Consider the following 21,839-nt stretch of genomic DNA (forward strand, 5'->3'; position numbering starts at 1 on the left):
TTTCTACTAACCAGCTGCAAGTTCCCAGTCATGTTTTGTTTGCAGAGGACCTTGCAGCTGAATTTGTGTGAAATCATTCTCCTTATATGATTTCCATGCTCTATTTCATATCATTGAGCATTGACAAAATGGTCCAAAGTAACTATGCATGTGTATGCTACTTACAGAATGATGTCCTGCAGGCTATACATGTATATGAATTAGTTCAGCTCTGAACGTTGGTCTCATTACACTCGGCCTCTACGTTCAGGAACTCTCCTATTGAATCCTTGTCAAAATTCCAATGGCTTCCCAGTTAATTTTACTGGGCAACTTTTTACTGCTAAACGGTCGCGTGTCAGTCCCTGTGAACGCCTGAACAATATAAATGAACATCTTAGTGAGAAAATAAGACCTTGCTTACCTCGCTAGAGTCAGTATGAGCGACACAACACGCTGTTAAAAAATACGTCTCCGTCTTCTAACCGACTTAGCGGACTTCATTGAAAGGGTAATGCACAAAGTTACGAACTCGGCCATATAAGATGAAACGAAATTTAGGTAATTCTGTGAGAAAAAAATTGACAGCGTCATACCCACTTAGCCACCATGGCTCCAAATGCATATATACACATGTAGGACAGGGGATCACGTGGGTAAGATGCTGGCTCGCTAGCCTGGAGGTCGGGTGTTCGATCCCTGCATTGGCCAAGAAAGTTCATCCAGATTTTCCGGCGTGGTTCCCCCTTGTCAGTGATGCAGGACGGAGGGCCTGACAAGGACCGCTGTCTAGTCCTTCGGATGAGACGAAAAACCAAGGTCCCGTGTATACATTGGAATGCACGTAAAAGATCCCTTGGCAGTTGGAATTCGATATAAGAGTAGGCAATAGTGCCGCTGCCCAGGCAAAATTTCCTCATAGCACACTGTATGGTGTATGCCCGTCTTCATTAGCCCAGCATAGGAGCAGAACAGTAGGACGTTAAACCCCATTTCATTTCATTTGTACTGGTAGTGTTAGAAGCGAAGCCATATTGTATAGAGTATAAGAAAGTATTTGGTCATATATCACCATACTTCCCGCAGTGTTTCGTTTGATTACAGCTAATCCCACTAAACACTGCTTTAACGAAAGCAAATTTCTGTTCCAAATTATAACTGGCCAATAGTCTGATTAACAACCAATAGCTAACTGCGTAACAATTTGATTACGCTTTAAAAATAGCTCCACATTGGACCAAATATGTTTACATAACATTATGTCATGACTCACGATTTTATTATGCCCAATTAACCAGTGCATAGCAGAATATTGCAGAAAAACTAATTTTGTGACAAACGAGGCTATCAACATTGATACAATTTAAACAATACTGTTTCGAGACGAGCATACTTTCACCGTTTTTAATACCTTAAATCACTGTCAAAAGTTTTAGGGAAGACCCCAGATTAAACGAAGTGCTGTCATGTTGCTGTACTTGGGATAGATTTGATTGAACAGGAAGAATAGACTCACTCCCTCAAAAGCTCAAGTATTGGAAGCCAATCCAGCAAAGGGCTGAGAGGGATTTCTCGGGCCATTGCTTCAGGAATATGTATGTCACTAGTCATGTGAGTTCGTACGAGAGTGGTTGGGTTCTTTCTGTTAAAGATATGTAAGATTTAGATAAAGAGCTGGCCGTTCTTGCTATAATATTAAAATAGATAATGCAAAATGAATATATTGAAAATTTCATTCAGATTTCTTTAGTTTGTGCAAAGTTATCAATAATGGTAGTTTTGACAAGATGTGTGCATTGTTCGTAACCACCGTACTGGTCATTCGAGTCTTAGCCTTGCTATAATATTTCAAAATAGATAATGCAAAATGAATATATTGAAAATTTCATTCAGATTTCATTAGTTTGTGCAAAGTTATCAATAATGGTAGTTTTGACAAGATGTGTGCATTGTTCGTAACCACCGCACTGGTCATTCGAGTCTTAGCCTCGTTTTTCTTTTTTTAAATTAAATCATTAAATGGCTGAACCATTCTAATCTACTTAAAAACAGAGCTATTGGATGGCATTGAGAGTTGATTATGGTCTTTTCATGTTAATAAATGTCTAATTAATAATTTATATAACATTTCAGGCCTAAAGAAAGACCTGAAATAGGCAGATTTAGCTCTTACATAATGTATGTTTAAGGTCCAAATAACTTTGACATTTGGAATTTGAAGAAGCGTTAGCATGGTACCTGTCTTCATTCCCTTGGGCGTGGTCTTCAGTTGGATATGTAGATCTGTCATTGAGTCAACCTGCATAGTTTCGATTCCCCGGTTGTACGTGACAAGAAGTAGGGTCGCCTATCCAACGTCGTTGGTTTTCTCTGGGTCCTCCAGTTTCCTCCCATTGCTAAAGACCCCTACACGCAAGCGAATTATTGAAATAAATTTGAACCATGTGTTAGTAACGAAATGACATAGTTTGTGTGGGGTGGACCTTAAACCTCTCTCTCTCTCTTTTTCTCTGTCATTGAGTCAAGTGGCCTGGTTTCGATTCCACGCTTGAACGTGGCAAGGAGTAGGGTCACCTCTCCAGCAGGGTTGCCTTCCCAACCTTGTGGGGTTTTCTCCAGGTCTTCTCTCTCTCTCAAACACATTGGTTCCTTTGCTGCAGAAAAGTAGGACATTCCACCCCATTTCTTGTGAATTATGAGTCAGCTAGGTTTATAATAAGTTAAAGTGTTATGATATATACTAGTAGTATTATGATTATTATGTTAATAACTATAATACCCAGCTGGTACTGTGAATTACGTGTATATCAGGGATAATCAATATTAACTTACAGATATATTAAACACATATTGATATTGATTTACATTTATAATATATCATTATAATTTTTTATTAAATATGGTGAAAGGCCAGCATTTTTATGATGAACTTGTTGTGTGACACTATGGTGCTGTTAAATAGATGAATTAACCCTTGACATCCATGTTGTGTATATATAATCAATTAACTCTGAAACACTTCGCCCATTTGTTTAACCACTTCTATATATTAAACAGAGCACCTTTCATAGAATTAAAATAACCCCTATAGTATTTTTACTATATGAAATTCACGCATTCTAAATCAATAAGTTTATTGCATTGAGCTAATACCAAGCCGATTGTTGAATGGCTGTTTTTTTGTGTGAATAAAATGGAGACTGACTGTCTATACGCTTTACCTGGTCATGTTAACCAGTCAAGTTCATTGACTTCAGTTTACATCGATTATGAAGGGGGCTTGGATGGTCGAAATGGTTAGCACGTGCGTGCTGTATCATAAGGCCTGTCATTGAGTCAACTGGCCTTGTTTCAAATCCCCGGTTGTACGTGACAAGGAGTAGGGTCGCCTTTCCAACCTCAGGGGTTTTCTCCAGGTTCTCCAGTTCCCCCCCACTGCTAAAAACCCCTATGCGCAAGGGAATTATTGAAATAAAATTAAACCATATGTTAGTCCCGAAATGACCTAGTTTGTGTCGAGTGGAAGTTAAACCCCATTTCTCTCTCTCTCTCTCTCTCTCCCTCTCTATTATGAAAATATTGTACTGGCAACTTTGTATAATTTCTAAACCTTTGATTGAAAGAAAAGAAAATGTCACTGGTATATAGAGAATCTCCTACAAGTCCTTTTTGATATCAAAAAATATCAACACAAGTCGATAAAGTAAAAAAAAAGAGGCTCTGTCGATTTTTTTTTTTATCGACGATTGTTGATATTTTTTGATATCAAAAAGGACGAGTAAAAGATTTTATATATCACCCAATCCTTTCTTACATGCACAAATAAATAAATATAATTCTTTGCTATAGACTTCAATTTTACTGAACTTGATTACATTACGGCATAGTGATACATCATATTTTGACAGCAGTTCAACCATTGCAAAGTCCTTTATATTGATCTAGTGTTTCCATCAAGGTAAATTAAATAAAAAAATTCATTTTTAATAAAAAAAGAAGTTACTTTTAATCCAAAATGAACTGTTCTTTGAAAATACAAATATAGTTCCTTTTTAACTGACCAATCAAATTCATGTAAAGCGATATCATGAAATTTATCACACAAGCGATATCTACTGTAGAATGTATTATTGGGTGATAAATGCATTTATTATTGTTGTTATTCTGTACTTACATGTACATAGCCCCACTTCCACAATATTGTGCTCCAGTGTCACTGTAACCTGGGTATTATTTAATCTTGTGTATCTAGCACTAATTTCTTTCACATTCATTTAGTATCAAATCTTTGTTTGAAATTAATAAAAATCATTTAAAATCACCCCAAATCATCTAATTTGTACTTGATATCTAGTTTAAAGATTACTAATTAATTTTGATAATGAGTGTCCAATTTACAAGTGTTTAATTTTCTGACCACTGTTCAAAAATTAATCATTATACATCAATAATCAATTGGGTTGTTTATTTTTTATCAGTGATCAAGAAATGCAACACTTATCTCTTATATAATACAGGGGTTGGATGGCCGAATGGTTAGCACGCGCGTGCTGTGTCATAAAGGCCTGTCATTGAGTTTACTGGCGTGGTTTTGAATCCCCGGTTGTACGTGACAAGGAGTAGGGTCGCCTCTCCAACCTCGTGGGTTTTCTCCGGGTCCTCCGGTTTCCTCCCACTGCTAAAGACCCCCTATGCACAAGCGACATATGGACATATGTTAGTCCCAAAATGACCTAGTTTGTGTCGAGTCGAGTGGACGTTAAACCCCATTTCTCTCTCTCTCTATTATAATACCTCTTTAAATACTAATAGTGAAAATTTTCTGTTTTGCTTTGCAAGTGGAGGGAGACACGGTGGCTAAGTGGGTAAGATGTTCGATCCCTGCATTGGCCGAGAATGTCAATCAGGATTTGCCGACGTGGTTTCCCCTTGTCAGTGATACAGGAAGTAGGACAGCTGTCTAGTCATTCAGATGGGACAAAAAACCAAGGTCCTGTGTATACATTGGCGTACACGCAAAAGATCCCTTAGCAGTTGGAATTCGATGTAAGAGTAAGCCCTCATTGCACACTATTTGGTTTCTTCCTTAGCCCAGAAAAATAGGAGGTAAACCCCATGTCATTCCATTTAGACATAAGGATTAAATTCCCCAAAATAGATTTCAAAATAATAAAATGCAAATTTTGAGATCAACTTAAAGTTATATGTCGTCGGTGAAGTGTCAAAAGGGTGTATCCCGGGAATTTAGTCAAATACACTTTTTTGCATTTTTAAAATCTCCCAATTAATATGCACATTTCTGTCTAAGCTGTGTATCTCTACGCCAATTAGAACTGTTCTGGGTATCATGTGTCCAAATGTTGTATCTTGATTTGTGGAAATTTTGAAATGCAAAAGGTTCTCTTTCTTAATCTTTAGAAATTCTTAGATACACCCTTTTGACACTTCACTAACTTGAATGATTCTACTATTTCCAGGTACAGTGTTATGTGGGCCAAGAAGAAAAAGCAAGGAAAGAAACCGTTTATAGATCATTTGAATCCCTTGCCTCATAACCCTATATATGGTAACAATATTTTCTTTTATTTTAACAACATTAAACATGCATTATGTAAGATTTCTATAAAGAGCTGACAGTTCTCACTATAATAGTTAAAAAAATAGATAATGAAACAGGGAATATATTGAAAATTTCAATCATTACCAATGGTAAAATTTTCATTTTGTCTTAAATATTAGATATCAGAAGCCAATTTTTCCACGTAAGATCACAACATCAATGTTGATTTACATGTAAATTGACAAATAATTTGTGTTTTCAATGTCAAAGACTTTGGATGATATCGAGTTAGAGACTTGGCATGTGATTGTTGCGATTGTAGGTTAGGGTTAGTGTAAGCATTGGGGCTAGCTCCAGGGTTAGGGTTGGGATTAGCGCTAGCCCTGTTTACATCTTGTGACCTTGGACCAAACTTGAAGTCATCCTTATCAAATAGGTCTAACCGTTCATTGGCCATATTGATATAGTCACCTGTTGAACCAGAGGCCGTAGGCCGAGGTGTTAAACTTGTTAACGAATGAAGCATGCTATAAATGACTTGTAACATTGACACCTGCTCAACATGCTTGTTGTTATTGTATATTGGTGGAAGTGGACGTTTAACCCCAGAAACGACGACGACGCATTTTCAATGTGGAAGACTTTGGATGATATTTAGTTGGAGACTTAGCTACTTTAAATATCCATAATATTGTGTTCAACTCGAGGAATGTTAAAAACTCCTACTCCTTTCTTTTCTATTATTATGATTACAATTATCTCTTGGTTAATGTATTATTCAGGGTGTCCTATAGGAGGTATTGGTTGTGGAACTATAGGACGTGGCTATCGTGGAGAATTCTGTCGGTTTCAAATGATACCAGGGATATATAGACATAATACGGTCGATGCCAATCAGGTAAATATTTGTAATTCAAATAGTATTTGTAATTCAAATAGTATTTGTAATTCAAATAGTATTTGTAATTCAAATAATATTTGTATTACAAATAATATTTGTATTTGTAATTCAAATAATATTTGTAATTCAAATAATATTTGTAATTCAAATTCAAATAATATTTGTAATTCAAATTCAAATAATATTTGTAATTCAAATAATATTTGTAATTCAAATAATATTTGTAATTCAAATAATGTTTGTAATTCAAATAATATCTGTAATTCAAATAATATTTGTATTTGTAAGTCAAATAATATTTGTAAGTCAAATAGTATTTAGTCAAATAATATTTGTAAGTCAAATAATGTTTGTAAGTCAAATAATGTTTGTAAGTCAAATAATGTTTGTAAGTCAAATAATATTTGTAAGTCAAATAATGTTTGTAATTTCAACAATGTTTGTAATTTAAAAGATATTTGTAATTCAAATAAAATAGTATTTGTAATTTAAATAATATTTATAATTTAAACGATATTTGTAATTTGAACGATATTTGTAGAGCAAATAATAATTGTAATTCAAATGATATTTGTAATGATTTGTTATTCAAAATACAAACAGTATTTGAACATAATTTGTACTTCAAACACAATTTGTACTTCAGGCACAATTTGTACTTCATCCACTATTTGTAATTCAACCACTATTTGTAGTTTTTTTTGTAATTCAAACACTATTTGTTATTTGTTTGTAATTGAAAAATTGTTTGTAATTGAAAAATTGTTTGTAATTGAAAAATTGTTTGTAATTGAAAAATTGTTTGTAATTTAAACAATGTTTGTTATTCAAACACAATTTTTAATTCAAACAAGTTTTTTATTTAAATAAAGTGATAAGCAATTTGAATGCTAGATGCTTATAAAATAAATGTGCAAGTAAGTAACGATTGTCATCAAATTTATTTAGGGCTTAAAGTAGGGAACAACGGTGTCATTTTTGGCTTGTTTACACATGTGTTTGTTTGTTGTTTCAGTTTATTGTTTGTATACGACGTAATAATGAGACAATTTATCAACAAGTATTATCATCACAAGTCAAGAAAGGGAAATCCCTAAAATCATGGTCGTGGGGATTCCCTGGTGGTATGGCAACCTATCATGCACTCTATCCTCGAGCGTGGACTGTTTATAATATTAAAAAACATAATGTTCGGTTAATTTGTCGTCAGATATCACCAATATACCCACACGAATATCAGGTTTGTTCATTTTTAATTTTAATACTTGTACCATTTAAGACCTTATCCTAGTAGCTCTCTTACTGGGTACCTGGGTAGCTCTGTAGCTCTCTACCGGGTTGGCTCTGTAAGTAGATCACCTGTATCCCAGTAGCTTCCTGCCTGGGTACCGGGGTAGCTCTGTAAGTAGATCACCTGTAATCCAGTAGCTCTCTGCCCAGAAGCCAGAGTTGCTCTGTAAGTAGATCAGCTGTATCCCTGTAGCTCTCTGCCCACGAGCCAGAGTAGCTCTTTAAGTAGCTTACTAACCAAGTTGTCCTTGGTTCTATTTTGGTGTTGTCCGAGAAAATTCAATAGTAATTCCCAGCCTGCTTTGCCATCATCACTTCCCCCGTTGTACGTGACAAGGAGTAGGGTCGCCTGTCCATCCTCTTGGGTTTTCTCTGGGTCCTCCGATTTCCTCCCACTGCTAAAGACCTCTACGTGCAAGCGAATTATCATACTGTCTGTCATTGAGTCAACTGCCGGGGTTTTGATTCCCGGTTGTATGTGACAAGGAGTAGGGTCACCTGTCCAACATCGTGAGTTTTCTCCGGGTCCTCCGTTTCCTCCCACTGCTAAAGACCCCTACGTGCAAGCGAAATATTGAAATAAAATTAAACCATATGTTAGTCCCGAAATTACCTAGTTTGTGTCGAGTTGACGTTAATCCCCATTTCTCTCTCTCTCTCTTATTTCGTATGACCTTTATGGATGAATTACATATTTCTCATTGCAGGAGACATGCTTACCTACTGCTGTATTTGTCTGGACAATAGAGAATAATAGTCCAGATGAACTAGACGTTAGTATAACGTTCACCTTCCAGAATGGTCAAGGTAGCAAGGAGGATAGTAATAAAGGAGTAACGAGTGAAGTGTTTAATGTAGGGGAGGTAACTGGTGTTTCAATAAAACAGACATTTAGAAGTATGGATTGTACATATGGTATCTCGGCTTCAGCTAAGGTACGTACATTTAATTTTTTGATACGCCAATCTGATTAAAATACAGATCTATATTTTGTTTCATTTTTTCTATATTTTCGATAGCCTACACTACATGAAGATCTGACCTGTTGTAGCGATAAGTCGCGTCAGAGGTCATACGAGCAACTTTTGATCCTATGACGTCAGACATTTGATTAACCAATCAGCATTGATGTTACTAGTGGATTACCCACAGTTCCATGCAAAACATGCCTAAAGCTCGCCGTAACAGACCATTTCATTAGCTATTCCCTCACATCATTCAGAACACCTCAATGATAACAACTCTTCCAGATCCTAGTATAGTAAAGACAAGTAAAACGAAATTTTGAACTATAAAAATGAAACGAAATAGGATCTGTGTTTTAACCAGATTGTTGATATGCCAATATATTAAAGGGACAATAACACTCTTGCTGGCTTGAAAGCTCCAGAAAATAAATAATATCTCTATCTAAGTACTAGATGTTTAAGTGTCTTGTTGTGTAAATTATCCATTACATCCTATTTTACTTGTCCAGAGGGTTCGAAAATATTTTTAAATCGAAGTTTCATTTGAAAAGGTTTACATTAGACGTTTCAAACCATTATGTTGAATTTTTCAAAATTTTTAAATAAGGTGTGTTAAGATGAAATTTGTATCATCAATTAATTGGAATATTGTAAAATAGTACAATTTGTTGACCAGAATAAAGATTGGGACATATTATTCAGTTACAACAAGAGTGGTATTAAGCCTTTAAAGATACATTGTCGCGAAAGTATTTATCGGCCGGTTGTTTCCAATAGAAGTATGGTAAATTCGGTATATACATGTATGGAAAGTGGAGACACCCAATCTTACTAGAAAAATACTGCATTACCCGAAAAACACCCATCTTTAATATATTGAGGTCAGTCGTAGCAATTGTGTTGTTCGTATCAAAACATATCATATCGTATCTGCATGTAGCAAATCGTGGACTCAATAGGGACAATCCACTGTAACCCAGGCATCGTTTAATTTCTTTCACATTCATTTAATATCCAATCTTTGTTTAAAAATTTGTAAAAACTGTTTAAAATCACCATAAATCATTTAATTTGTACTTCTGTCCAGTTTAAAGCTGACCATTCAATTTTGATAGTGAGTGTCCAATTTACAAGAGTTTAATTTCTCAATCATTGTTAAAAAATAAACAACCCAATTGATTAATGATGTATAATGATTAATTTTTGAACAGTGATCAGGAAATTAAATACTTGTAAATTGGACACTCATTATCAAAATTAATCAGTCAGTTTTAAACTGGACACATGTACAAATTAGATGATTTTTGGTGATTTTAAATGATTTTTGCGAATTTTTAAACAAAGATTTGATATTAAACGAATGTGAAAGAAATTAGTGCGAGATACACAAGATTAAACGATACCTGGGTTACAGTGATCGTATCATAACGTATCGCATGACAGTGTGAACCTAGCATAATACTTAGAAAATAGATAATGTAGATAGAATATGCTGAAAATTTCAGGCAAATTGCTCCATTCTGAACCAAGATATTAGCTTTTGAATTTTCGGCTAGCCTCGATCAACATTACTAAAGTCTGTACAATAAAAAACAAAGTCTTGATTATCCATTTTTACATATATCTATTTTTTAAACACTGTATTCCATTCTGCTAGCGATGGCATCAAGAGTTGGTTATGGTCTGGATAAGTTAATTAATGTCTAATTAATAATTTAGATAACATTTCAGGCCTACATAATGCATGTTTAAGTCAGTTATCAATGAGTCAAAGTTCGAAATATTCAATTTCATTTGACTATTTATAACCTAATTTAGGATGGTGTGGATATATCTACGGCCGTGAACTTTGACCCTCATGGTACTGGTGAGGATTTATGGTGTGATTTACATGAAGATGGTAAACTTGGTAATACACCAGGTAGGTTTGGTCATCTTCTGTAAATAGTTTTATTGTCCCCCGCCTTTCGAAGAAAGCAGGGGACTATTAAAATGGGTTCGTCGGTCTGTCTGTCCGTCCGTCTGTCTGTCCGTCACACTTTTTGGGACACAATAACTCTCCTTCTAATTGAGCTAGAATGTTCAAACTTGGTATGGGTGTTTATTAGGTCGAAACCTTGATGGATTTTGAAGATGAGCATTTTCTGCTTAGGGTAAGCAGAGATAAGCAATTTGATTGGTTGATGCTTTGGGACACGATAACTTTAGTTCTAATTAAGTGAGAGAGATGAAACTTGGTGTGTAGTTTCATCACAGCAATACCTTCACTAAGTTCGATAATGAACATTTTCTGCTGAGGGTAAGCAGAGCGATAAGCAATTTGATTGGTCTAGACTTTGGAACATAACAACTCTGCTTTTAATTGACGTAGAATGTTTAAACTTGATGTTGATGTTCGTTAGGTTGATTCTATCTGATAGAGAGAGATGAAACTTAGTGTATAGTTGACAATCAGTTTGATTGCTTGATACTTTTGAAAAAGATAAACATGCAATTAATTAATGTGTCATCTATTTATTTTCTGATTTTGGCGGGGGATATTAGCCTCACTGTTGGCTTGTTGTACATTATTTTGTTTGGCTAGGCATTCCGCAATCTCAATCCCAGATATAACTTGACCCTTTGTTTATCGCTGGTAAAACTCGCCGGCCATTAATCAGTGTGAAAACGGTTCCTAAGCTTCGACCCTAGTGGCTCCTCATTGGCAGGATTTGTTAGAATGAAATGCTGCTGATTTCTCGACAATCAGGCATCGATTCCTTGCATGAGTTACATATTAATGATCCTTAGAACATTTTCCACATGAAAAGTTCATTCGAAAATAACTGATTTGATGATTTACTGAGAACTATATTTAACACACAGTGTGAATGATTTGGCTAAATATGTGAAGAAATACGAGTTTGAGTCGCCATCTTTGATCTTTGAGAAGCGACCGACAGAAGGATACATCATGTGACATTCAAAATGATCGTCAAGTTTTACCAGAGATAAAGAAAGAGGGTAAACTTATCTCTGGTGTCGATTTTGAAATGTTGTTGATGTAGTTTGATATACAAAAATTAAAGATACATTATGGGAGATTAGATAAAGAGCTGGCAGTTCTCACTATAATAGTTAAACAAAATACTGTAAAGAGAATTTGCTGAAAATGTCAGTCAAATTGATCCACTATGAACCAAGATTTTAGCGATTGAATTTTCGGCCTAGCCTCGATCATCATTACTATAGTCGGTAGGATAAAATACATAGTCTCGATTATGCATTTCATGATTTAATTATGAATGGAAGTCGAACAGCAAATCGGAACCTAATCCAATAAAGATCGCAGGCTAGCGATGCCATCGAGAATTGATTATAGTCTGGATAAGTTAATTAATGTCTAATTAATAGTTTATATAAACATTTCAGACCTAAAGAAAGACCTGCAATAGGCAGATTTACCCCTTGCATAATATATGTTTAATATTAAAACTGTTGATCATCATAATCCACACTAAAATGTATCCATATTGATATTCAATTAAGAAATCAGGAGAACAATGGTAGTTAATTTTGGAATCAAAAAGAGGTCCATCGAAAGAGATTGTACACTTATAGGTGGCCTTTGTTTCATTTTATCACATATTTGTATATACTGAACAGAATTAAAGCATATTACGGCCTACTCTTATATTGGATTCCAACTTCCAAGGGAACAATTACGAGCACGTCAATGTGTACACATAACCTCAGTTTTTCGACCCATCAAATGACTAGACAACTGTCCTTGTCAGGCCCTCCGTCCTGCACCACTGACAAGGTAAACCACGCTGGACAATCTCGAACTTTCTCACCCAACAAATTTTGTTTAAGGAATTATTAATGTTTTGTTTACCAAGCCAACAGTATATACATGTATGAGTCTTAGTATAATGAATTATTAACGTTATTTCTTCTACAGTTGCGCCACCTGGTGGTGATAAAGGTAAAGATATAGGAGCAGCAGTCTGTGCTTCCTGTACCGTCCAACCCTCGTCATCACAGTCACTAGACTTCTCGTTAGTATGGGATATGCCTATTATACAATTCGGTGCTAAAGAACAATACTATGCAAGGTAAATAACGCTTATTGTTTAAACCAGTGGTTCTCAACCTTTTTTTGCCAACGGCACACCTTGGAACACATGAAAAAATAGCGGCACACCTGGCTAAATTTTGCAAAATAAAAACATGATAAGTCAGACGGAATACAACCGTAGACAGAGACTTGTCATAGACATATAGAATGACTCAAACTAAGTAAAGAAAAACACAGCTTATCAGTAGACACCAGTGAATACTCAATTGGGATCATGTGGTTTTTCGCATTTTCTTAGTGTGCCGTTCAAAATTTCGCGGAACACTGGTTGAGAATCACTGGTTTAAAGTTATAATTTCATATTTTCTAAGAAACTCAAAATTTAATTATTTTTTATGTCTTTTGCTCAATAGGTTGTCAACTCACTATTATCACTAGGTTATCTTTCTCACACTTAAAAATCTTCACACCGGAAATAATAACACAATTACCCCCCCCCCCCAATTACCTCCCTTGTTTTCCTATTCCCCACCATGGAATAGCTATCTTCAAACGTTTGAATTTGAAGTTGAAAATGATATTTTTGCCAATTTCTCAACTGGCAATAGTGAATTATAGGATTATAGGTAGGATTATAGATACCATCTATTTTAAGGCTTTATTTTAATACATTTAAAAATATAACTTAAAAATATGAAATGGTGAAGGGTGATTTTCCTCTGTTCAATCTTCGATGATGAGCATTTCTACTTTGAACAATATTCACATCTGTTGGAACAGTTACACAATAGCTTTGCTTTTAATGGAGGTAAATGCTCATTAGGTGAATGTGTTGACTGAATTCTATGACAAGTACTTTGATTTGTTGATGCTTTGGAAAATGATGACTTTGATTCTAATGGCTTTAAGAGTGATAAACAGTTTGAATGCCTGGTTTTGTATGATGGGATGAATGTATATTCTTGTTTTGCTATATATAGCATTCAGACGCAGAACAATTGACTGTCACCCATGCAACGGTGAGACCACTTCTAGACTGCATCACCTGGGACGATTTCTCCAATTTCTAATCAGCTGGGGTTGGATGGCTGAATGGTCAGCATGTGCGCATTGTGTCATAAAGCCTGTCACTGAGTCAACTGGCGGGGTTTCGATTACCCGGTTGTATGTGACAAGGAGTAGGGTCGCCTGTCCAACCTCGTGCGTTTTTTCCGGGTCCTCCGGTTTCCTCCCACTGCTAAAGACCCCTATGCGCAAGCGAAGTATTGAAATAAAATTGAACCATATGTTAGTCCCGAGTGGACGTTAAACCCCATTTCTCTTTCTCTCTCTCTCTCCAATTTCATATCGGCGGGGGTTGGATGGCTGAATGGTTAGCGTATGCGCATTGTATCTTAAGGTCTGTCATTGAGTCAACTGGCGTGGATTCGATACCCTGATTGTACGTGACAAGGATTAGGGTCACCTGTTCAACCTCATGGGTTTTCTCCAGGTCCTCTAGCTTCCTCCCACTGCTAAAAACCCCTAAAGACCCCTAAACGCAATTATTGAAATAGAATTGAACCATATGTTAGTCCCGAAATGACCCCCTCTCTCTCTCTTTCTCTCTCTTCAAATGCTAATCAGATTTTACATTACAGTATTTATAGGGGACCCTTTAGGACTAAATCTTATTGTTGAGCTATCCATTGCGATAGTTCTTTAGATGTGAATCCAGTTTGATCCATTGGGATCAGTCTTGAAAAGCTCAATTATTTGTGTCATAGCAATTCTACATGTGTAATTTAGATGTAGGGAAAAAAAGAATGAAATGGCTGTTTCGTTATAACGCCTGTTTTATTATGTAAATTTTTCCTTTCTAAATGTCGTATAAAGATTTGTTTCGATTTTTTAATGACAGGCGTTATACTCGATGGTTTGGTACGGAGGGTAAAGCTGCTCCTAACTTATGTAAACATGCCTTAAACAGATATCCAGTATGGGAGAAAGAAATAATCAAATGGCAGGATCCCATCCTTAATGCAAGGTTCGTAGAAATATTTATTCATTTCATTTCTTAGAGAGGGTAATATCAGTAGAAACTAATAGCCGGTGCTCGATTGTTAATAAGGAAAGCCCCGTATTGACATAATTTCAATCAAGTGATAAGGAATTCAGTCCTGTCACAGTTCTGCCAGTCCTGACAGCTGAGGTGGTGTGAGTAGAATCGTGACGTATTTTAAGTAACAAAATGGGTTTCAACTGTCATGATTGGTTGAGATATTTTTTATGCATTCGCCACATACGTTGTACTCCGAAATTCTCCTTTTCACTCGATTGACACTATTTTTCGAATTGTGAGAATTTGATTCCAGATCGAGTATCCCCAATGTAAACTTCAAAGGCCCATAACTTAAAGGTAAATATTGACTACTCAAGTTAAGGAAAATTGATCTTTATTTCATTGAGTTTTTAGCTCATTTTTGAAACTGCTCCATGAGTGTTTTTCGGGTAATCCAGTATTTTTCTTGTAAGATTGGATATCTCTACTTTCCATATATACCAAAATTGCTATATTTTTATTGGAAATAACCACCCGATAAATACTTTTCTGGGAACCCATCTTTAACTATGTTTTTATTTTCTACAGTAAATTACCAAGTTGGTATAAATCTGCTCTGTTTAATGAGTTATATTTTGTGAGTGATGGTGGAACAGTTTGGTTAGATCCGTATGAAACAGATAAAGATTTTAAGGCTGACATCAGTTTACACCCATATGTTAAAGATATTGGCCGATTTGGATATTTAGAAGGTAAGGTTTGGTCACATTTATAATTACATATGAAACACTGGTGGTCTTGGCTGTTAAGGTCTGGCCCCAAGTTCACAAAGCATTCGACTCAGACTTAAGTTAAGAATTTACTCAACTTTCAATCACTATTTATGAGAAATGTCTTTGATGAAGAAACACAAAACTTTGCACATAGTTTCTTATTGATGTATTTGATACAATAAAACAACAAAAGTTTTATAAAGGGCTATTGTTTAGTTAAAATAAGGCGAACAATGGTCGAATGGTTAGCACGCGCACGCTGTATCTTAAGGCCTGTCATTGAGTCAACAGCCGTGGTTTCGAATCCCCGGTTGTACGTGACAAGGAGTAGGGTTGCCTGTCCAACCTCGTGGGTTTTCTCCGGGTCCTCCGGTTTCCTCCCACTGGTAAAGACCCCTACGCGCACGCGAATTATTGAAATTAAATTAAAAGCATATGTTAGTCCCGAAATAACCTAGTCTGTGTCGAGTTGACGTTAAACTCCATTTCTCTCTCTCTCTCCAGTCAGTTGAAGTCTGTTGCCCATGGTTAACTTTCTGCAACTAGTTGCTATTGACATAATCACTCTTACAACTAGCGTCGACTCGTTTCCATGGATATAATATCACGTGATAAGAGACTTGTGTCATGTGACTTTATAAATAAGCAAAACAGAAGCAAAAGAAGACGCCCACTTTTCAAATGTTGATGATGTGCACAATAATGTATTAATAGAATTGTGACAAGACTGGAAATGCCTTTGGGGTGCTTCCTCTAAGGTATTCATCATTTTGTTGATCATGTGATGAATAAATTAACAGATGTGTTAATTTTAATCGCTATCAGTTCCAAGTTGACAAGAGCAATCCGAATTCAGTTGCTCTCAGTTGCTGATATGATTGATCGACATAAGCACACTTGCAACACACTGCTTTGAGTTGAAAAGTCGACATAAGCCTTACCTATTTAAAAATCGGCACCTTTCCAATAATTGTTTTACTATTTAGTCCATGTCTTCATGAGGGGTTGGGGGGGGGGGGGATATATCAACAGATGTTGAAGATCTCTGAACTAAATACTTTATTCGACCAACCTTATGTTTTGAATTTAAATACAACAAATTAAAGATGAGTAATGAGTTAAGAATAATTTGGTGCATATTATACTATGACACTGTTTTTACACCTGGACTGTATCCCTGCTTTTCGGCAGTTAGCATACAAGCAAAGAACTGGAAGTAACAGGAACATTTTGAGAATGTAGTTGGGATGAGGTTTTTGAAATGAAATGAAATGAAATGGGGTTTAACGTGCTACTGTTCTGCTCCGAACTGGGCTAATGAAGACGGGCATATGCCATACAGTGTGCTATGAAGGAAATTTTGCCCGGACAGCAGCACTATGGCCTACTCTTATATCAAATTCCAACTGTCAAGGGATCTTTTACGTGCATGCCAATGTGTACACAGGACTTTGGTTTTTTGTCCCATCCGAAAGACTAGACAGCTGTCCTTGTCAGGCCCTCCGTCCTGCATCACTGACAAGGGGGAACTACGCCGGAAAATCTGGATGAACTTTCTCGGCCAATGCAGGGATCGAACACCCGACCTCCAGCTGTCCTTGTCAGGCCCTCCGTCCTGCATCACTGATGCCGGAAATTCAGGATGAACTTTCTTTTTGACTTGAATTATATTTTTAGGTATGGAATATAGAATGTATAATACATATGATGTTCATCACTATGCATCTTTCTCACTCATCATGCTCTGGCCTAAATTACAATTATCATTACAATATGATTATGGTAAGTTAACAATTACAGTTATCTTTAAAATATGAATATGGGCAAGTTAAAGTATGATTACAATTATATTTACAATATAACATAGGTATTATGTAATTACAATTATATTTACAATATAACACTGGTATTATGTAATTAAGATTATATTTACAATATAACATGGGTATTATGTAATTACAATTATATTTACAATATGGCACAGGTATTATGTAATTATAATTATATTTACAATATAACATGGGTATTATGTAATTACAATTATATTTGAAAAATACCATGGGTATTATGTAATTACAATTATATTTACAATATAACATGGGTATTATGTAATTACAATTATATTTACAACATGGCATGGATATTATGTTATTACAATTATATTTCCAATATGGCATGGATATTATGTAATTACAATTATATTTACAGTATAATATGGGCATTATGTAGTTGCAATTATATTTACAATATAACATGGGCATTATGTAATTACAATTATATTTGAAATATAACATGGGTATTATGTAATTACAATAATATAATAATATTATAGCAAGAATGGCTAGCACTTTATCTAAATCTAACATAATGTATGTTTAAGAAACTAATATAAATGTAATATTTTCAGCTGCTACAATAGTAAAGAATGACGATACATGTATGAAATATTTGATGCATGGAGCAAAGGGTCCAACACATGTGGCTAATACAGTACCACACGATATGGGGGATCCTGGTAAGCAAAATAATATTTTTCACCGTCCGTTTTGCGCTAAATAAATGTTACCCTCTCTCACAAAACCAGGCGCTTGTCACACAAGTTCGTTATATACTACGGGCACAAAAGTATAAACCGTAGGCATTCTTGTTGCTGTGAATGAGCCGAACTCCAAATGATACAACAAATTTTAAAAAGAATTGTATTTTTGGAAAGCTTATGGGCTGTCGAGTATTTGTGGGAACAGCTCACAAATTGTAAAACTTTCAAATGATTATAAAGTATTTGTTGCTGGTCAACAAATTGTACTATTTTACAATATTCCAATTAATTGATGATACAAATTTCATCTTAACACACCTAATTTAAAAAATTGGAAAAATTCAACTAAATGATTTGAAAAGCCTGACGTAAAGCTTTTCAAATGTGACTTGGATTTAAAAATATTTTTGAACCCTCTGGACAAGTAAAATAGGGTTTAATGGATGATTTACACAACAGGTAAGACACTAACACATCTAGTACTTAGAATAAGGCTATTTTTTATTTTCTGGAGATGTCAAGCCAGCAAGAGTGTTATTGTCCCTTTAAAATGGTTGTTTTGGAACATAAAAATTCTGCTTGTTATTGAGGTAGAATCTTCATAATCATGTGCATTAGATGAATGTCTTGACTGAGTTCGATAATGAGCATAGATAAGTAATTAATTATTTATAAAACCTTTAGTTAAACCTGTTACTACTAATAGCCAAATGGAACAACATTGGAATAAAGTTAATCTTATTTCTATCATTCATTTGTTTCATTTTACATATATTATTTTTAGAGGATGAACCATGGAAGCGAGTGAATTGTTATACCGTCCATCCTACCCATGATTGGAAAGATTTAAATATGAAGTTTGTTTTACAAGTTTATCGTGATTATATAGCCCTGACAGATAGAAAATATCTAGAAGAAATGTATCCTGTTGCTCTGGTACGATTATTATTCTTATTTCATTAAAAATACATTAGATAACGAGCTGGCAGTTCTCACTAAAATGGGGAGTTGGATGGCTGAATGGTTAGCATGTGCGCGCTGTATCATAAAGCCTGTCACTGAGTCAACTGGCGTGGTTTCGAATCTCTGGTTGTACGTGACAAGGAGTAGGGTAGCCTGTCCAGCCTCGTGGGTTTTCTCCGGGTCCTCCGGTTTCCTCCCACTGCTAAAGACCCCTACGCGCAAGCGAATTATTGAAATAAAATTAAACCATATGTTAGTCCCAAAATGACCTAGTTTGTGTCGAGTGGACGTTAAACCCCATTTCTCTCTCTCTCTCTCTCTCTCTCTCTCTCACTATAATAGTTAAAAACTAGATAACGTCAGTCAAATTGATCCACTCTGAACCGAGAATTTAGCGATTGAATTTTAGGCATAGCCTCGAACATCATTACTAAAGTCGGTACGATAAAAAACATAGTCTTGATTATCCATTTTTTTGATTTAATCATCAATGAACGTTGAGCAGCAGATTGGATTTCAATCCAGGAAATATCGCAGCCTAGCCTTGACATTGAGAGTTGAGTATGGTCTGGATAAGTTAATTAATGTCTAATTAATAATTTCAGGCCTAATACCATACTCCTCGCAGTGTTTCGTTTGATTAGAGCTAATCCCACTACTCACTGCTGTAAACAAAGCAAATTCTTGTTCTAAATTATGACTGGTCATTAGTCCGATTAACAACCAATAGCTAACTGCGTAACAATACCAAACAGAGCTCCAAATTGGACCAAATATGTTTACATAACGTTACGTCATGACTCACGATTTTATTATGCCCAATTAACCAGTGCATAGTAGAATATTGCAGAAAAACTAATTGTGTGACAAACAAGGCTATCAACTGTCAACACGATTTTTACTCTGGGGATATGATGTAAACAATATTGTTTTGAGACGAACATAACTTTCACCGTTTTTAATACCTTAAACCACTGTCCAAAGTTTTAGGGAAGACCCCTGATTAAACGAAGGGCTGTCATGTTGCTGTGCTTTTGGATAGATTTGATTGAACGGGAAGAATAGACACACTCCCTTAAAAGCGCAAGTATCAGAAGCTAATCCAGCAATGGCCAGAGAGGGATTTCTCTGGCCATTGCTTCAGGAATATGGCCTAATACCTGCAATAGGTAGATTAAGCTCTTACATGATGTATGTTTAAATCTTTGACAAGACTTCCTTCTGCCCTGGGAGCCATGGTGGATCAGTGAGCAGGACGTTGGTTCGCTAACCTGAAGATCACATGTTTGATCTCCGCAGGATTTTACAGAGTGGTGCCCCCTTGTCATTGGTGTAGGACGGAGGGTCTGGCAATGGATAATCGCTCAGATGGGACGATAAACCGAGGTCCTATGCACGAGACCCTGTCAGTTGGAATTAAAATTTGCTGTCCGGGCAAAATTTTAGCACTGTATGGCGTATACCCGTCTTCATTAGCCCAGTAGGAACAGAACAGTAGGACGTTAAACAATCTGATTAAGATACAGATCTATATTTCGTTTCATTTTTTTATACTTTCGATGGCCTACACTACACGAAGATCGGACAAGTTATAGCGATAGGTCACGTCAGGGGTCAAAAGACCGACTTATGACCCTATGACATCAGACATTTGATTAACCAATCAGCATTGATGTTACTAGTGGATAACCCACAGTTCCGTGAAAAACACGCCTAAAGCTCGCCGTAACAGACCGTTTCATTGACTTATCCCTAACACCATTCAGAACACGAGTTAAATAACAACTCTTCCAGATCCAAGTGTAGTAAAGACAAGTAAAAAGAAATTTTGAACTATAAAAACGAAACGAAATAGGATCTGTGTTTAACATGATTGGATCTTAAACTCCATTTCATTTCATTTCATGTAATGTGTGATATGTTATAATATGTTTATAAAGTTATTGTAATGTGTGATATGTTATAATATGTTTATGAAGTTATTGTAATGTGTGATATGTTATAATATGTTTATGAAGTTATTGTAATGTGTGATATGTTATAATATGTTTATGAAGTTATTGTAATGTGTGATATGTTATAATATGTTTATGAAGTTATTGTAATGTGTGATATTTTATAATGTGTTGATGAAGTTATTGTAATGTGTGATATATTACAATATGTTGATGAAGTTATTGTAATGTGTGATATGTTACAATATGTTTATGATGTTATTGTAATGTGTGATATTTTATAATGTGTTGATGAAGTTATTGTAATGTGTGATATATTACAATATGTTTATGATGTTATTGTAATGTGTGATATTTTATAATGTGTTGATGAAGTTATTGTAATGTGTGATATATTACAATATGTTGATGAAGTTATTGTAATGTGTGATATGTTATAATATGTTTATGAAGTTATTGTAATGTGTGATATTTTATAATATGTTTATGAAGTTATTGTAATGTGTGATATGTTATAATATGTTGATGAAGTTATTGTAAAATGTTTAAATGTAATTTTAGGGAGTAATGGAACATTCGTTAGATTGGGATACAGATGGTGATGGTATTATAGATAACTCTGGTTATGCTGATCAAACATACGATGCGTGGACCATGCAAGGAGCAAGGTTAGTTTCAGAGAGAGAGAGAGAAATGGGGTTTAACGTCCACTCGACACAAACTAGGCCATTTCGGGACTAACATATGGTTTAATTTTATTTCAATAATTTGCTTGCGCGTAGGGGTGTTTAGCAGTGGGAGGAAACAGAA

The 21,839-nt window shown here is 35.4% G+C and overlaps 1 protein-coding gene across 3 annotated transcripts in view; it reads left to right on the forward strand.

Annotated features, from left to right (window-relative positions):
• LOC126817362 (non-lysosomal glucosylceramidase) overlaps nucleotides 1-21,839 on the forward strand; it is a 62,101-nt gene that overhangs the window by 474 nt on the left and 39,788 nt on the right. For 2 of the 3 annotated variants that reach the window (XM_050544292.2, XM_050544289.2), the window contains exons 2-13: nucleotides 5,457-5,545; nucleotides 6,322-6,437; nucleotides 7,456-7,680; nucleotides 8,438-8,665; nucleotides 10,517-10,619; nucleotides 12,642-12,795; nucleotides 14,659-14,784; nucleotides 15,388-15,551; nucleotides 17,250-17,354; nucleotides 17,980-18,087; nucleotides 18,896-19,047; nucleotides 21,591-21,697. In XM_050544292.2, the coding sequence (XP_050400249.1) occupies nucleotides 5,457-5,545; nucleotides 6,322-6,437; nucleotides 7,456-7,680; nucleotides 8,438-8,665; nucleotides 10,517-10,619; nucleotides 12,642-12,795; nucleotides 14,659-14,784; nucleotides 15,388-15,551; nucleotides 17,250-17,354; nucleotides 17,980-18,087; nucleotides 18,896-19,047; nucleotides 21,591-21,697 (1,677 nt within the window). Of the gene's footprint in view, nucleotides 1-5,456; nucleotides 5,546-6,321; nucleotides 6,438-7,455; nucleotides 7,681-8,437; nucleotides 8,666-10,516; nucleotides 10,620-12,641; nucleotides 12,796-14,658; nucleotides 14,785-15,387; nucleotides 15,552-17,249; nucleotides 17,355-17,979; nucleotides 18,088-18,895; nucleotides 19,048-21,590; nucleotides 21,698-21,839 lie in introns of those variants that run through there. The other variant, XM_050544294.1, reaches the window with a different exon arrangement.

The sequence above is a fragment of the Patella vulgata genome, chromosome 4 (assembly GCF_932274485.2).
Source record: "Patella vulgata chromosome 4, xgPatVulg1.2, whole genome shotgun sequence".
In the NCBI taxonomy this organism is placed as follows: domain Eukaryota; kingdom Metazoa; phylum Mollusca; class Gastropoda; family Patellidae; genus Patella; species Patella vulgata.